The 16,817-nt window shown below is 35.1% G+C and overlaps 1 protein-coding gene across 12 annotated transcripts in view; it reads left to right on the plus strand.

The window, feature by feature from the left end:
* CNTN5 (contactin 5) overlaps window positions 1-16,817 on the plus strand; it is a 1,392,146-nt gene that overhangs the window by 1,230,179 nt on the left and 145,150 nt on the right. For all 12 annotated transcript variants that reach the window (XM_064577192.1, XM_064577190.1, XM_064577193.1 and 9 more), the window contains 2 exons: window positions 5,828-5,955; window positions 8,167-8,342. In XM_064577192.1, coding sequence (XP_064433262.1) covers window positions 5,828-5,955; window positions 8,167-8,342 — 304 coding nt within the window. The remainder of the gene's footprint in view (window positions 1-5,827; window positions 5,956-8,166; window positions 8,343-16,817) is intronic.

Raw genomic sequence — 16,817 nt, forward strand, 5'->3', positions numbered from 1 at the left:
CCTTGCAGCCCAGGCATAAATCCCACTTGGTCATGTTGAATAATCCTTTTAATGTACTGTTGGATCCTATTGGCTAGTATTCTGGTGAGAATTTTTGCACCCATATTCATCAGGGATATTGGTATGTAATTGTCATTTTTGTCTGGTTTGGGGATCAAGGTAATGCTGGCCTCATAAAATGAGTTTGGAAGTTTTCCTTCCATTTCTATTTTTTGGAACAGTTTCAAAAGAATAGGTATAATTCTTCTTTAAATATTTGGCAAATTTCCCCTGGGAAGCCGTCCAGCCCTGGGCTCTTGTTTTTTGGGAGATTTTTGGTGACTCCTTCAATTTCCTTAGTGGTTATAGGTGTGTTCAGGTTTTCTATTTCTTCCTGGTTCAGTTTTGGTAGTTGATACATCTCTAGGAATGCATCCATATCTTCCAGGTTATCTAATTTGCTGGCATAGAGTTGCTCATAATATGTTCTTATAATTGTTTGTATTTCTGTGGTGTTGGTTGTGATCTCTCCTCTTTCATTCATGATTTTGTTGATTTGGGTCATTTCTCTTCTCTTTTTGATAAGTCTGGCCAGGGGTTTATCAATCTTATTAATTCTTTCAAAGAACCAGTCCTAGTTTCATTGATCTGTTTTACTGTTCTTTTGGTTTCTATTTCATTGATTTCTGCTCTGATCTTTATTATTTCTCCTCTCCTGCTGGGTTTAGGCTTTATTTGCTGTTCTTTCCCCAGCTCCTTTAGTTGTAGGGTTATGTTGTGTATTTGAGACCTTTCTTGTTTCTTGAGAAAGGCTTGTATTGCTATATGCTTTCCTGTTAGGACTGCCTTTGCTGCATCCCAAAGATTTTGAACAGTTGTGTTTTCATTTTCATTGGTTTCCATGAGTTTTTTTAATTCTTCTTTAATTTTCTGTTTGACCCATTCATTCTTTAGTAGGATGCTCTTTAGCCTCCATGTATTTGAGTTCTTTCCGACTTTCCTCTTGTGATTGAGTTCTAGTTTCAAAGCATTGTGGTCTGAAAATATGCAGGGAATGATCCCAGTCTTTTGGTACCGGTTGAGACCTGATTTATGACCTAGGATGTGATCTACTCTGGAGAATATTCCATGGGCACTAGAGAAGAATATGTATTCTGTTGCTTTGGGATGGAATGTTCTGAATATGTCTGTGAAGTCCATTTGGTCCAGTGTGTCCTTTAAAGTCTTTATTTCCTTGTTGATCTTTTGCTTAGATGATCTGTCCATTTCAGTGAGGGGAGTGTTAAAGTCCCCCACTCTTATTGTATTGTTGTCAATATGTTTCTTTGCTTTTGTTATTATTTGGCTTATATAATTGGTTGCTCCCATGTTAGGGAGATATTTACAATTGTTAGATCTTCTTGGTGGATAGACCCTTTAAGTAGGATATAGTGTCCTTCCTCATCTCTTATTATAGTCTTTGGTTTAAAATCTAATTTGTTTGATATAAGGATTGCCATCCCAGCTTTCTTTTGGTGTCCATTAACATGGTAAATGGTTTTCCACCCCTTCACTTTCAATCTGGGGGTGTCTTTGGGTCTAAAATGAGTCTCTTGCAGACAGCATATCAATGGGTCTTGTTTTTTTATCCAATCTGATAGCGTGTGCCTTTTGATTGGGGCATTTATCTCATTTACATTCAGGGTAACTGTTGAATGATATGAATTTAGTGCCATTGTATTGCCTGGAAGGTGACTGTTACTCTATATTGTCTCTATTCCTTTCTGGTCTATGTTAATTTTGGGCTCTCTCTTTGCTTAGAGGACCCCTTCAATACTTCTTATATGGCTGGTTTCGTGTTTGCAAATTCCTTTAGTTTGTTTTTGTCCTGGAAGCTTTTTATCTCTCCTTCTATTTTCAATTACAGCCTAGCTGGATATATATTCTTGGCTGCATATTTTCTCATTTAGTGCTCTGAATATATCCTGCCAGTCCTTTCTGGCCTGCCAGGTCTCTGTGGATAGGTCTGTTGAGAATCTAATGTTTCTACCACTGTAGGTTACATACCTCTTGTCCCAAGCTGCTTTCAGGATTTTCTCTTTGTCTCTGATTCTTGTAAGTTTTACTATTAGATGTCGGGGTGTTGACCCATTTTTTTAGATTTTTAGGGGCGTTCTCTGTGCCTCCTGGATTTTGATGCCTGTTTCCTTCCCAAATTAGGGAAGTTCTCTGCTATAATTTGCTCCAATATAACTTCTGCCCCTCTCTCTCTTTCTTCTTCTTCTGGAATCCCAATTATTCTAATATTGTTTCATCTTATGGTATCACTTCTGCCCTCATGATCCAGTAGTTGTTTATCTCTCTTTTTCTCAGCTTCTTTATTTTCCATCTTTTGGTCTTCTATATCACTGATTCTCCCCTGCCTCATTTATCCTAGCAATTAGAGCCTCCTTTTTTGATTGTACCTCATTAATAGCCTTTTTGATTTTGACTTGGGTAGATTTTAGTTCTTTTATTTCTCCAGAAAGGGTTTCTCTAGTATCTTCCATGCCTTTTTCAAGCCCAGCTAGTATCTTTATAATTGTCATTCTGAACTCCAGTTCTGACATCTTACTAATGTCTGTATTGATTAGCTCCCTGCAGTCGGTACTACCCCTTGTTCTTTCTTTTGAGGTGATGTTTTCCATCTTGTCATTTTGTCCCGAGGAGAAGAGATGAATGAGAGAACAAAATGCTAATAGGGTAACAACGACCCCAGAAAAATATACACTAAACAAATCAGAAGAGCCCTGAAATGAGGAGAAAAGAAAGGGAAAGAAAGAAAAAAGAAGAAAAAAGAAAAAGATTTTTAAAAAAAATGTGATCAAATATGATCAGACTCGTGTATAGATCAGTGCCACACACTAGTTTTAGGGCGTATTTGGGTCTGTTAGAAGAAAGTGCCTCCCAAAATTTTAAAGAAAGAAAAACTTATATATGTACAAAAATAAGGGTAAATATGATGAAGGGATGGAATATGACTGTAAAGATGAAAATTATAAAAGATTTTATAAAAGGAATTGATAAGATGAGAACTTGGTTGAAAAAAGAAAGAAGAGAAATTAAAAAAAAATAAGGAGAGAATGTGATCAAGCAAAATACTAGAACAAAGCCATACACTAGATATTTAGGGTATATTTTGGTCTGTTAGAAGCAACTGTATCTCAAAATTTTAAAGAGAACAACATATATATATATATATATATATATATATATACCAAAAATAAGATTAACTACTATGAATGGAGAGAATATGACTCTAAAAATGAAAGATAAAAAAGATTTTTTAAAAAGGGATTGATAAGATGTTGGTTGAAAAAGGGAAAAAGAAAAATTTAAATAAAATAGAAAAAGAAAATTTAAAAAATTAACTTTGAAAGACTAAAGAATCATAGGAAAAAAAGCCATGAATTCTATGTGCTGTAATCCCCTAGTGCCAGAGTTCTGTTCTCATTGATCAGTAAACTTGGTCTTGCCGGGCTATTCTTTCTGATCTTCTGGGGGAGCAGCCTGTTGCAGTGGTTTTCAAATGTTTTTGCTGGAGGCGGAATTGCCCCGCCCTTGCCGGGGTCTGGGCTACATAATCTGCTTTCGGTACAGCTCTGGAGGACGAGAGTGAAAATGGCGGTCTCCCAATCTCTGCCCTCAGGAGCCAAGAACTCGGGGCCCCACTCCTCAGTGAGCCCCCAGAGAAAAGCAGTCAATCACTCCTGTGTTCCCAGTCTTTGGCCACACTCCGTGCTCAGCCTGTGACCGAGCATTTCTATCTCTGGCACATGCCCCTGTCTGGAGTCTCCAAACCCAGCAGATTCCTGCGGTGTGCTCCTGCACTGCTTCACCCGGGGGGAAGGGGACTCTCCCCAGGTCTGCCGCTTGTTGGGTCCCTGCTCGAAGAGCAGTGGCCTGACTGTGCTGTGGATCATGTTTTATAGCAACCCTGAGCTGAGAGCCCACTCCTCAGCTCCATCTCTGCAGCCAGCTTCCCTGCTCCGATATCTGGGAGATCTGCCACACTCAGGCTCCCCTGGTCTTTCTGTGACCCCGAGGGTCCTGACACGACACTGTCCTGGCGAGGGTTCCACCCCCCGCTTAGCCACTGGAGAGACGTCCCTCAGCAGAGCCGACTTCTAAAAGTTCCGATTTTGTGCTCTTCTTCTCTATCACTTGCCAGTAACCGGCTGATGGAGGCCCCCTCCCCCGCCATCTATCTTCCCTAATATTGCCTCAGATTCAATTCTCCGCACGTCCTACCTTCCAGAAAGTGGTCGCTTTTATGTTCAGAGAGTTGTTGCTATTCTTTTCTTCAATCTCCTATTGAGTTCGTAGGTGTTCAGAATGGTTTGATCCCTATCTAGCTGAATTCCTGGGTCCAGACGAAATTTAGGTCTCCTACTCCCCTGCCATCTTGCTCCTCCTCCCACATTATATAACTTTTAAGGACACCATGTTTTCCAAATGTCTGAAGATAGTTTCTCTCCTAGACATAAAGTATAAAAGCAAATTTTCTATTCCTAGTTTGGCTTGCCTCTAAGTTTGCCTTCCTTCTTATGTTGTAAAGAAGTTTTGATATATATTGAAAAGAGTATGATGTTTTTAAACTGGTATCTTTACTGACAACAATATGTAAATATAAATTCATAAGCAATAGTCAGCAACCTAGAATCTAATCCAATTGTAACAAGGTCCAATGCTTTCAATAACTCAGTTCTGGGTGATTGGCAAGCTTGAATAAATATTTTCAAATAACATGAAGGATGTTGACTAAACATATTTAACCTGTATTCTTCTTTCTTAAAAAGCACATTATCATATTACCATTGAATAAATTATTCTTTTCAGAACTAGGGAAATCCAATTTTAGGATTTTAAGTTCAATAGGGCCACTGGTTCTTACCAAACACCTGTTACTTCCTCTTTCCTAAAAGTCAGTCCAAACTCTAGTGGCATATCAAATAAAACCACAACAGCCACTTTTATTTCATTTCCGGTTACTTGAGAAAGTTGATGCATTGGTGAAAAATTGGGTTATATTTCAGGAGCATAGAAGGGAGAAAAAGACAAAAGTACTAATTAACTTTGAAATCCATATATTTCTGGGATGATGAATACACAGGATAATACGGTAATCCCAAATGTCAAGATCATTTTCACCGAACTTCTAAAAAATTTTAATAATGCTTTAATTTTTCACCTTCATATAAGACTCAAGGTCCACTTTTAACAAAGGTCTCAAAAAAGCCCAAATGCAAACTCAGGTATCATGTTTTTATATTTAAAAAGTGCAGTGTGAGCAGCCCAGGTATCAGGTATCAGGTCTCATTTTCATACCCTTGCTGCGCTAGTGACACTGTAGAGAAACCACCATAAATCATCTCTTGGCTGTATACAATTAATTTTATGTTCTGTACTTGTCTTCCTCTATGTTTTTATGCTGTTTCTATTTATATTTGATTTTTGAGGTCACTCTGGGTTTGAAGTAAAATACTCAAGCTTCATATTAAAATATCACTGGGTGTTATTATAGTGTAAGTTTTAATAACCAAATTCAGGGTCACCTTTTCCCACAAGTTTTAACATTAACTGTCAAAAAGTGTCAAAAGAAAAATAACCTGTAACTCCCTAACCTTTTTAAATAAAAGAAGATATTAAGTGCATTTATTGCATCATCTCTTGAAGGGTAAAACATTTCTACTATCATTGCATATTTTCGCAGTGATCCCTTTATCTTATTTATTATTACCTTGGAGGTGGTTTCAGACGTCATCAGAATTTTTTACTACTTAGCTGATTTACAGTAAAAGAGGAAAAAACCTTTTTTAATAATTTTCAGAATAGCTATTCTTCCAGACGGAAGTCTACGGATCCTAAATGCTTCTAAATCAGATGAGGGAAAGTACGTTTGCCAAGGGGAAAATGTCTTTGGTTCTGCTGAAATCATAGCCTCAGTATCTGTAAAAGGTAAGAAAATGTGGCTAACCGTGTTATAAGCATAGTTTCACGGCTTTGTCCGAAAGCGAATAAATATAATATGCATGTAAAATGTGTTTACACGTATGTGTGTGCATGCTCCTATTGATAAGATACATTGCAAACATAGAACTAACACAGCCAAATTGTCCTTTTCCATTATTTAGAAGACCATGAAGGAAAGAACACCTTGTTGGTAAAAACTTAAATATTTTGCTTTGAACAAAATATGTGAGGAGATAAAGAAAGCTTTCTGAAGTTTTACTGGATGTCTCAAAATTTAAAAGTATTCCAACAGTATAAAACTGTATCTCCTCTATCAAGGTTAATTTTAACATCAATCAGTAATATTCCTTTGTTATCACTGCAACTGGGGATCTGGGGCAGAAAGGAGTAGCAGAAGGAGGACATGAATATGTGGTGTCAGAGTGTGTATCAGATATATGGTTACCTGACCTGCTCTTTGGTGTTTGCATCAATGGAATTTTTTAAACACTCTCATTTTTTAGTGTTATAAATATTGGCACTTAAATGTTTCTGTTAGTCTTCTAGTTCTAACATGAACTAGATTTTGGCCTAGAACATTTTTTGAGACTCAATATCATTTTTTCGTACCAAGAAAATCTCATATGTTAGACAGAAAATCCCATCAATTGGCAAAGAAATATTTTTCACAACTGAACTCTATCTTCAATCAACTTTTTCCACATGGGCATGTATTATATAGTGAATCATACCTGGCTATAAAAACATAGAAATGTTAACTTTTCTTTTTCTTAGGAAATAAAATGTCTTTAAAATAGCCAGCTCTCTGATATTTTAGAATATTTTTAGAAAAGAAGCAAACATTAACAGAAGGAAGGAAGATAATTTAAATGATAACTTCTTTTATAGTATACATTATGGGAATCCAACTCTATCTTCTAGTCTGTGCCTTATTGTGCTAAACAATCTTTGTTACAATGAAGCAATGCTGGACTCACAGACATTTTTTAAATAATAACAAAACATTTTTCTGTTAATCACAAGTTAAATGGGATATTTAGTTACTCAGAACATTCCATTTCTTACAAAGTTAAACTACAATATGCTGTGATTATCTGATGAAGCCAGAGTTTAGAAAGCCACAAGGAATATCTGACTTCTAGAATGTTAGTATTTACATTCCTTTTCTGGTATTGCACTTTCCTCTCTGACTGCTTAGAAAGATGTTGCATATTAAAGGATCTTATCAATGGTTAAGAATGGTTCTTTTTTCAGCCTATGCTATTGCCAAAAACAGAGATAGAATAGGAAAATTAACCTAATTTTTAATCATTTGTGTCAGTTTTCTTGAGATATCTACAATCAGGAATCTAATTAGGAAGAAAAACTAAATCAAAATCTATCTCCATCACCTCCCTACTTTATTAAAAAAATCAAATTTCAATTATTGGATCACTAGCTTAAGTAACAGCAGTATTAACCTTTATTGGCTCTAAACACAATAACAGTGTATCTATTTTTAAAAAAATTTAATTGAATCATTAAGTAATTAAACACACATATTTTTTCCTCAAAAAATTTTTCCCTTCAAAAATTGGCCTTTTGTTCTGTATCTCAACTAAGTGATCCACAATTATCAAGAGCAATTATTTTATAATCAGCTAGTGGTGCTTTTTCTATTCATAAAAGGGTTTTGTAGACTATAAAGCAAGTGTAAGTTAGTATAGTAACAATATTATATTTTTATCTCTGTGAAAATAGTAATTTGAGGAGAGGTGCTTCCTATAACCTTTAAAGAAGTGAACTTACCTGCACTATTCTTCCTTAGATATGTTAATATTTTTTATTGTAAAAATCTTTTTACTTACACTTAATGATCCTTGAAGGTAGACAGGGAGGCTACAGCTTTTTTTTCTAATTTTCCCTCTTCAGGAATGCCAAATGCTGCTTATCATTATGTATTTTCTTGTCTTTTTTGTCCAAGTTTGCTTCTTAATAGGAATAGTAACTTTTAAATCATCAGTCCCCTACACAAGTATAGTAAAATGCCCTAGCATACAAAAAAGGTAATATTTCAATTAATAATAGTTTACTTAAAGATGTATCTAGAGCAACTGCATTGAATAGATTCTCTAAGTTTTTCTATTACTTAAAATAGAAAATACAGGGAAATACTGTGTGTTGATTATGTTAATTAATGTATTTTTATTTCTATAGAACCTACAAGAATAGAACTTACTCCTAAAAGAACAGAATTAACAGTGGGAGAAAGCATTGTCCTTAATTGCAAAGCAATTCACGATGCTAGTTTGGATGTCACTTTCTACTGGACACTAAAAGGACAGCCTATTGATTTCGAGAAAGAAGGTGGACATTTTGAAAGCATCAGGGCCGTAAGTTAATACACTTTTATTTGTTGAGTACTAATAATTTTTAAAACTTACACTCAAATGTAAAACTTTCTTATCTATGAAATGCTAAGGAAAAATAGGAAAAAAAATCAATTTGATTCAATTACTTTCATTATTATATGTTACGTCAAATTGAAAATATTTTTTTAAAACCCAGTAAGAAATTGGAAATACTTCATTATGCAAATCTGGTTTCTTTCCACTTTTATTTACTTGATTAATATCATCAATATTTGCACATTACTTCTTAGAAGTTATATTGCTACATACTAGTGTTATTTAAAGCAGTCTTACCAGTAATTATGATTCAATAAATAAATGAAATAATCCTTCCTGTCCTACTCCTCAAGAAATAGTAATTTTGGAGATTCTTTAATTCCTCACAGGAATTAAACATGAGTGTAGATAAAGCTTAAACATGCAACCAATAGTCAAAAATCCACACCAGCCTTAGATAAACATTCACAGGTATATTCGTTTCAAGTCCTTTTTTTGTAATATCTATGTGGCAATCAATTAAATGAAGTGGGAATCTTTTGAACCAAATCCTATAGTATAGAACACCACAGTGTTCTCAATAAAGAAGTGAAAAAAGACCTCCTTCCCGCACACTCTTGTATAACATAAAAGAGTGACATACTGACAAAGGGAGAGAGAGAAGGAGGATGGAACTAGGGTAATCGAGAGATATTTTGGCTGAAATATCCTTTTATATTGGCTAAAGAGATGAATCCAAATGTAATTTATGCCTGCAAATCCAATTTAAAATGCTTCTCTATACTTATTAATATCCATTTATTCTTCTCTAGACGCTTTGGGAAGCACTAGAAAACCACAGCTGTAGTAAGACCAAATATATATAAAGCTCAATTTAGATTGAATTTCATTTTACAGGTAATATAATACAGTGAAAAAGTCCTACACCCAAAGTCAGGAATTTTCTGGGTCAAGTCCCAGCTCAATCCCTAATCAGCTTTGTAACAAAAAGCCAGTCACGTCGCTTTCCTGGGCATTAAAACTCATAGAGAAGTGAAGTGAATGAGTTGTGCCAGAAAATTTCTAAGGTCCCTTCTCACTCTAGAATTTGATAAATTTATATTAGTAGAAGAATGAAAATGAGCTATCTTTGTTGCATTTGCCAGTTTAACTAAAATTAAACATTTTTGGGGCGCCTGGGTGGCTCAGTTGGTTGGGCAACTGCCTTCGGCTCAGATCATGATCCTGGAGTCCTGGGATCGAGTCCCGCATCGGGCTCCCTGCTCGGCAGGGAGTCTGCTTCTCCCTCTGATCCTCCCCCTCTCATGCTCTCTGTCTCCCATTCTCTCTCTCAGATAAATAAATAAATAATCTTTAAAAAAATAAATAAAATTAAAAAAATTAAACATTTTCTTCTACATTTATCTTTTCATCTTGATTTACTTTGAAAATAATGGGAGAGACTATATATAAGAAATAATTACCAACTGCATTATTTAGATCTAACCAAATAAATTAATTTTAATTATTAATGGTTATGTTATATGTAAAATAATTAGATCATGTTAAATTAAACTCATTTTCCTCTAATTTGTGACTTTCCTTTTTCCTTTACATGGGGTTAACAATTCCTTCAAGATTGTGAACAAATAAAACAGAACCAGAAAAATGTGATACAAAAATATCACATTTGAAAACAAAAAAATATACCATCAAAAATATATCCGTAAGCATTCTTTTTGGGTGATCAGCTGTATAAATTAAAAATATGTCTAAAATGAATATTGCTTTTTTTTTCATGTAAACAGTTCCCTTCTTTATTTTAAAATACCAACAAAGAAATTAATCGTCCTGGTAAAATTATCTGAATTCTTGTTTCTGTCTCTTAAACATTACCGCTCTGGTTTGATATCATTCCTTTGTAGCAATAAATATTTTATCTTTTTCATAAGGTTGGGGGTTAATAATACCTGTTGTTTCCCTCTTTATATATATGCTATTCTTGCCCTGAAGTAGTATAAAATTGACTCCTTACTCCATGCAAACTTGTATGGTTACAAGCCATGTTAAAATTAGGCTCTGTATTATAGAAGTGATACGAAACTATCGAATAGAAGAAAAAAGTAAAGCAAATTACATACTGAGAAGTGAAAAAATATTTAGCTTTAAGGTAATTGAGCATTCATCCCTTTTAGTGTATGTAGAATAATTAATAGAAATACATATGTACTTAAAAATATTTGGAAGCTTCAAAACTGCAAGGTGTAAAAGAAATCATCTTCCCTTTTCTCTCAATTACCTCAAACATTGATTGGGCCTTGTCTGTCTTCAAGGATATACACTGAAAAAAATTCCATTTTATGACGTTGAGAATGCAGACAGAAAGAAGAAAAAAACATTCTATCCCCCAAATCATATGTTTTAGAAGGAGAAATAAAAGTGTTATAAAAAAGGGAGATTTGGGAAGGCCTCTGGACTTGTGGGCTACCTTCTGTTTGAGAGGCCAACTGAAGACTCTGGAAATAAGAGGGCCAGGACAGAGCTCGGAAGGGAAGGTGTTCCATGGCCTCCTCTGAGTTTCAAAGGAGAGCCATTGAAGGGACCTGAGGGATCCTGGCTAGCCCAGCAGAGTAAAAAAAGCCAAACAGATTCAGGGACTCAAGCAGGAACAGATGTGCCTTTGGCTGTACTGACTGCTCTGGGACCTCACCCACCAGTGAGTGATTGAAGAGGGGTAAATCAGAAAAGAAAGGGGGGTATACTTTTTAACATTAACACTTCATAGTGTCAACTGAAACAACCAAATTTCTGGGGGGTGGGGAAGTACCAATGGTGTTGATATTTAGCATCTTGTAGATGACAAAATGCAGGTTAATGAAGTTCTTTACTTTCAACTCATTGTACTGGTGTTAACAGTCATTGTTTTTTAGCTAGAGCTCTAGACAAATTTTTATGTGTAGCTATCATAACACCTATATACAATGCTACATACACTTTTGTTTTAAATAAAATAGCTTTCAGACTGCATTACAAGAGAGTGAGTAAACATATAACACATCCAGTTAAAAAAAAATAATAGCTATCGCTTTGAATTTTAAATTAAAACATCTATAATGAAAATGTTTCTATTTCCCTTGCCCCTTTTACTTACTCCATGTTCTACAAATCCAAGAATTTGACTGATTTGAAGTGAATCCAAATTACTAAAGCCACTGTTAAAAGGGTCCAAGCAATCCATTAGTACATATATAAACATTTAATCCAATTCATCCGTCACTTTTTTGGCAATGATAGGAATTAACTAAATGTGGCAAATTAGTGAGGCTATTCTTAAGATTTTAATTTCAGTTCAGCTTTACAAGCTAAGTGCTGTGGAGGATCAAAGTAAAAGACACAGAGAACCTTGTGCATATGGCTGGCAGGAAGAGTTGGAATTTGAACCTGACCTGAATAGGTGGGATTCTGCCAGATGGCGAGGAGAATAAATGTATCTCAGACAGAGAGAGTAGGTAAAGCAAAGACAGACAGGCAAAAAAGTTTAGAGCATGTTTCAGGAGCAGTGAGGAACCACTGGCCCTGACGGCACCGTGAGGGCACATACTACACAGTAAGTCGATATTTTTTTAATAAATTTTTTAAAAAGCAGCAGAGACCTTATTATAAAAGGCACTGATTTTCAAGCCATGGAATTGGAGTTGTGTTTGGAAAGTAGCAGGGACTCATGTGATTCAGATTTTTTTTTTTTTTTAAGATTTTATTTATTTATTTGACAGAGAGAGAGACAGCTAGAGAGGGAACACAAGCAGGGGGAGTGGGAGAGGGAGAAGCAGGCTTCCCGCCGAGCAGGGAGCCCGATGCGGGGCTCGATCCCAGGACCCCGGAATCATGACCTGAGCCGAAGGCAGGCGCTTAACGACTGAGCCACCCAGGCGCCCCCAGATTTGTTTTTTTAAGAAGACAATTCAGACAGCTCTGGGGAGCAGGAATTATACAGCTTGTGGATTTTATATTCATTCTGGTTAAGCAATGAGGAGTTGACCATTACAAGCGTTGGCCTTAAATAACCATCCTATTATCAAATAAGGCATTTGCAATTGTGTTTTGACATAATGGCTTATGTTGGCCAGAGGTCTACAGGAACCTCTTAATACTCTCAGGATGTCTGGACAGCACCTGAGCATGGCCAGGTAGCCCCAAAGCTGCAGTCGCAGTCTTAATGGAGAACTGTAATGACCAACTGTTTTTCATAGACTTGAAATTCCTAATTGTTCATTAGAGATGTAAGCTTTTTTCTAATCTTTATAATGTGTAAAGAACAGTTGCACTGAATATATGGCAACCTGCAATTTTCTGTTTTTTGGAAGAGAAAAACTCAAACATTTGTAATCAGGATGGTCTGCTAAAGAAGAATTGCCCTTTCCATTGTGAATTCTCTCAACATGCTAAGTTGTAACTAAATGGACAACCAAATAAAAGTGCATTATTTGAATGGTCCTTCATATTTACCCAATTCTCTGGTTGTAACAATATAACCGGAAGGCATAGTAGGGATATTCGACCCCATTTTTTTTAATGAGAACACTAAAACATAAGACTTTTCCAGGCCACATGAATACTAAATTAGGGTGATAAGATTAAATACAGTGTGATTTTTGGAACTGCATTATTTATTGGTTCTTCTTTATAAAGCTTACCTTTTCCATATTCATTGATCATATGTGTTCATCCCTTGTCTATAAACTGTGGGAAATAAAAATAAAAGGATGATTTGGTTCTAGTCTTTAAGAAATATAAAGATAACATAGAATATTAAGTAATTCAAGAAAAATATGACTATAAAGAAGCAATTACTATTTTTTTCATTACAGCCAAATATTCTTGGAAGCCAGAAAAGAAACAGATTAATGTGAATTTTTATCACTGGAGGGAAACAAGTAAAGGAATTAATTGAGCACTTACTATATGCCAAGTACTCAGCTAAAAAAAAAATATATATATATAATACATATATATTATACACACACACATACACAATAGCTTATCAATTCCTCATAACAATTATATGAAGTAATATTATTTGAGGAGAAGGTGCTACCTGACTTATATCTCATAAGGATAGGAAAAGAAAAAAGAGAAAGGCAACTTTAGATGGGAAAAGATACTGTATCTCAGGGCTGTGAGGGATATTGGAGATTATAGAGTTTGCTCTAGGGTGATACTCCATTAGTATATTGGTGTCTGATGGAACATTTTTAGTGATGAGTAACTCACTCCTATGAAATAGTCCACTCCATTACCAACCAGATCTGATGTCAGAGCATTGGGAAATAGAAGGAACTATGATAATCTGTATACCAAGCATAGGAATCATTAAGGAACATACCTGGTTCATATCCATGGTGTTTGTGGAATATTTGATACATAAAAAGGGACTAGAATACAAATTCTTCAATGTCGTAAGGATTTTACGCTAGCTGAATAGTTCTAGCCTATGTCAATCTTCCTATTATGGTTACTTCTGTTCCTAGCTTATCTTCTTAGTAATTAACATCTATTTCCTAAGCATTGTAAAATCTCAGAATGGAAGACAGTAAGTGTTCAATGGGTTCCATTCTCTTTCCTGATGGATCAATGTTAATGTTGTAAAAATGAATGAAATCATCAGACATATTGCCAAGGTTTGCTAAGGCACAAAGTTCTGAGGACCTCTCAAGCACGGGCTGCATCCTCTTCTTCCTCATATTAGCAGGTATAAATCATGGAGGCCTTTGTAACTAATCAGATAATGTATGAAAGGACAGAGGATCAGTAACTCTATCAAAGGCACACATTTTCTTTCACTCATTCTACTCACTAGTAATATTTGTACTTTAAAGTAGTATGTCCTCCTGGACTCTGAACCCTGCCTTCTCCCTGCCTGACAAAGGGCTTGTCCTTCCTCATCACTTGATTACTTGCCTGCTGGATCTTTGTGTTGCTGTGAATCCCAGAATCCTGGTAATCCACCAGCTTTCTGTTCTCGGCTATAAACTTTTGACTGGCACATATTTGCTTTATAACCTCTTTCCTAATCTTTCATCTAACTTAACAAAAGAAGTCACTTTGTCATTTTAATAGGACAGAATAATCACCAATCAAATCTTGGTCTCTAAGAAGGAGAGAGATTATCCTCAAAGGCCTTAGAATTTTCAGACCATTCTAGGAAAATGTGCCACATCCATTCTCCCTACTTGTCTGTGTTAGAGAAAAATTCCTGCACCTGCTCACTATCTTCTCAAAGTAGTAGTAGTTCCCATAAGAAAAAAGAATGCCCATTGTTTTTAGTATGTGTATATGTTTCATGTAGTCCTCTGAACACGAACAAAGTATGCCATTAAAATCTATTATTCTATAATGCTTTATATATTCATGAAACAAGCTAAACTGTGGGATCCCTAAAAGCAGAAGCTAATATGCTATTTTATTTTTCATTACTTTGCACTATGGATGTCCACAGAATAACTGCTTGGTCAACATTTGCTGAATGAAAAAATAATTTGATGTAAAGCATTTTCTAAGCTTAGCCAACTATTGCATTATTTCAGAAATTTTTGATATAGTTAAGTACTGCATAAAATGCTGTTAAATCCTGCTATTATAACAGAATAATTTCTTTGCTTTTTCATTTTTGACACAAAATTGGATGTTCACTTGAGCAAAATTTGGAATGGAATGAAAGGTGACCTCTAAGACAACTGATTATTGGAAGACCCTTCCCTAGTCCCTGGGAATGTCATCTGAGTAATCTGTGGGTCATAATACCAGCAGGATCGCAGCTGAGTGGTAATACCATGTTGATGATCCACCTCCTTTTACTCTGATTGGTAGGTTGTCCCACGAAGCAAAATTTGAAGTGAGCCTCCTCATAGTTGGTCAAATGTAGCAAAATCAGGTAATGCTTCCATTATTACATATAAAAAGACAGCTGTAGCCATCCAAATCACAGGCCTCACTTTGTTCATTTAAATATAGTCCACAAAAACAAACTTTCTGGGTGTGGTATTATGGTGAAAATACAGAGCTTTTTTGTTCATTTAAAGGTCCATTTTTGACAGCTCTTTTATCTTTATGATACATCTACATAGCATATGGGTGATATGAAAAGTTACTAGTTTCTCTTCAGTGTTTTTTAGTGAACAACTACAAGTTTACTTTTTTATTATTGTTTTTCTGAGAGAGAGTGAAAAGAAAAATAAAGCTTCTTGATAGAGAAAGGCAATTTTAGTGTAGGCCATGCCAGGAAAAATCTGATCAAAAGCCTATGTTCTGTGATCTCTGAGGGGATAAAATACCACACTTTCTAGAGATTCTCATCAGAGCCAGTTGGATGTTTCAAGTTATTGGATTGGGAAAGGGGGGAATGAGAAATAGAAAACACTCCTTACCTCTTAATAGAATTCGCTTTCCTGGATTGTAACTCCACAAATTAAATATGCTATTAGCTCATTAAGAAGTGCTTACCTGAGGAAATAAACAGATAAACAAACAAATAAAGAAGTGCTTACCTGTCTAGGACTCCATAATTTTTTCCTTTTGGAAGTTTTGTTTTTGTCCAAAATTATTTTTCCATCCCATGCATGTATTAGACTGTATTTTTATAATACTATATTCTCCTTGGGTTGTTTTTTTTTTTTAATCCAACCAAAGGAAGAATTTAATCTGGAATAAAGTGCCTGTTTCTTTGGAAATGCAATCATTGGTAGACCCCAATAGGTTTTTGAACTATGTCATTTATTCAGTGATGTTTATTAAAATAAATTTTCACCTAATTCTAAACCATTTTCAATAATGAATTACTTAGACTTACTAGTTTTTACAAACTTCTGATATAAATTTTCACACAAAATAACACTCCAAGTATTTGGAGTTTCATTTCAGAATTTCCATTGTATCTATTCATTATTACTCTAAATTTCTATCAATTGTCCTGCAACTGTACATTGATGAGTAATCAATGGATCTTGACTCTGGAACTACTTCCCTGTCCCAATCTAATAAAGTCTTATTTTTATAAGACAGCAAATATCTTTATAAATTATCTATGTACTAAACAGCTTAAAATAAATATGTAAACAAAAGTCTCTTTAAATCATAAAACTGTAGTTTTCCAGGTGTATGAAATGAGTACCTAAATTATCATCAAAGCCTAATACTCCTTTTCTCAATACTCCAGTTTTGCACACAATGTTTGCTTTTATTTATTTTTTAAGAGGATGCTATTCAAATCTCAACAATTTTTTAAAATACCTCTGTCTTCCTCTTGTTTTCTTGTATTTCTCTCTCTTTCATATTCATATTGATTTGTGGGCCTGCTCAAATGAATTGTATTAGGAAGGACAACTAATTGTGTCCATTTTAACTGGGGATACCTTGGGCCACTGGGGCAGATACCATGGTGTATTGCCCAAATTCTCCTTTCAAAATTGAGGTACACCTTTCCTA

The sequence above is a fragment of the Mirounga angustirostris genome, unplaced genomic scaffold (genome assembly GCF_029215605.1).
Source record: "Mirounga angustirostris isolate CCGP_5_RB_7025 unplaced genomic scaffold, mMirAng1.0.hap1 SCAF_13, whole genome shotgun sequence".
Taxonomy (NCBI): domain Eukaryota; kingdom Metazoa; phylum Chordata; class Mammalia; order Carnivora; family Phocidae; genus Mirounga; species Mirounga angustirostris.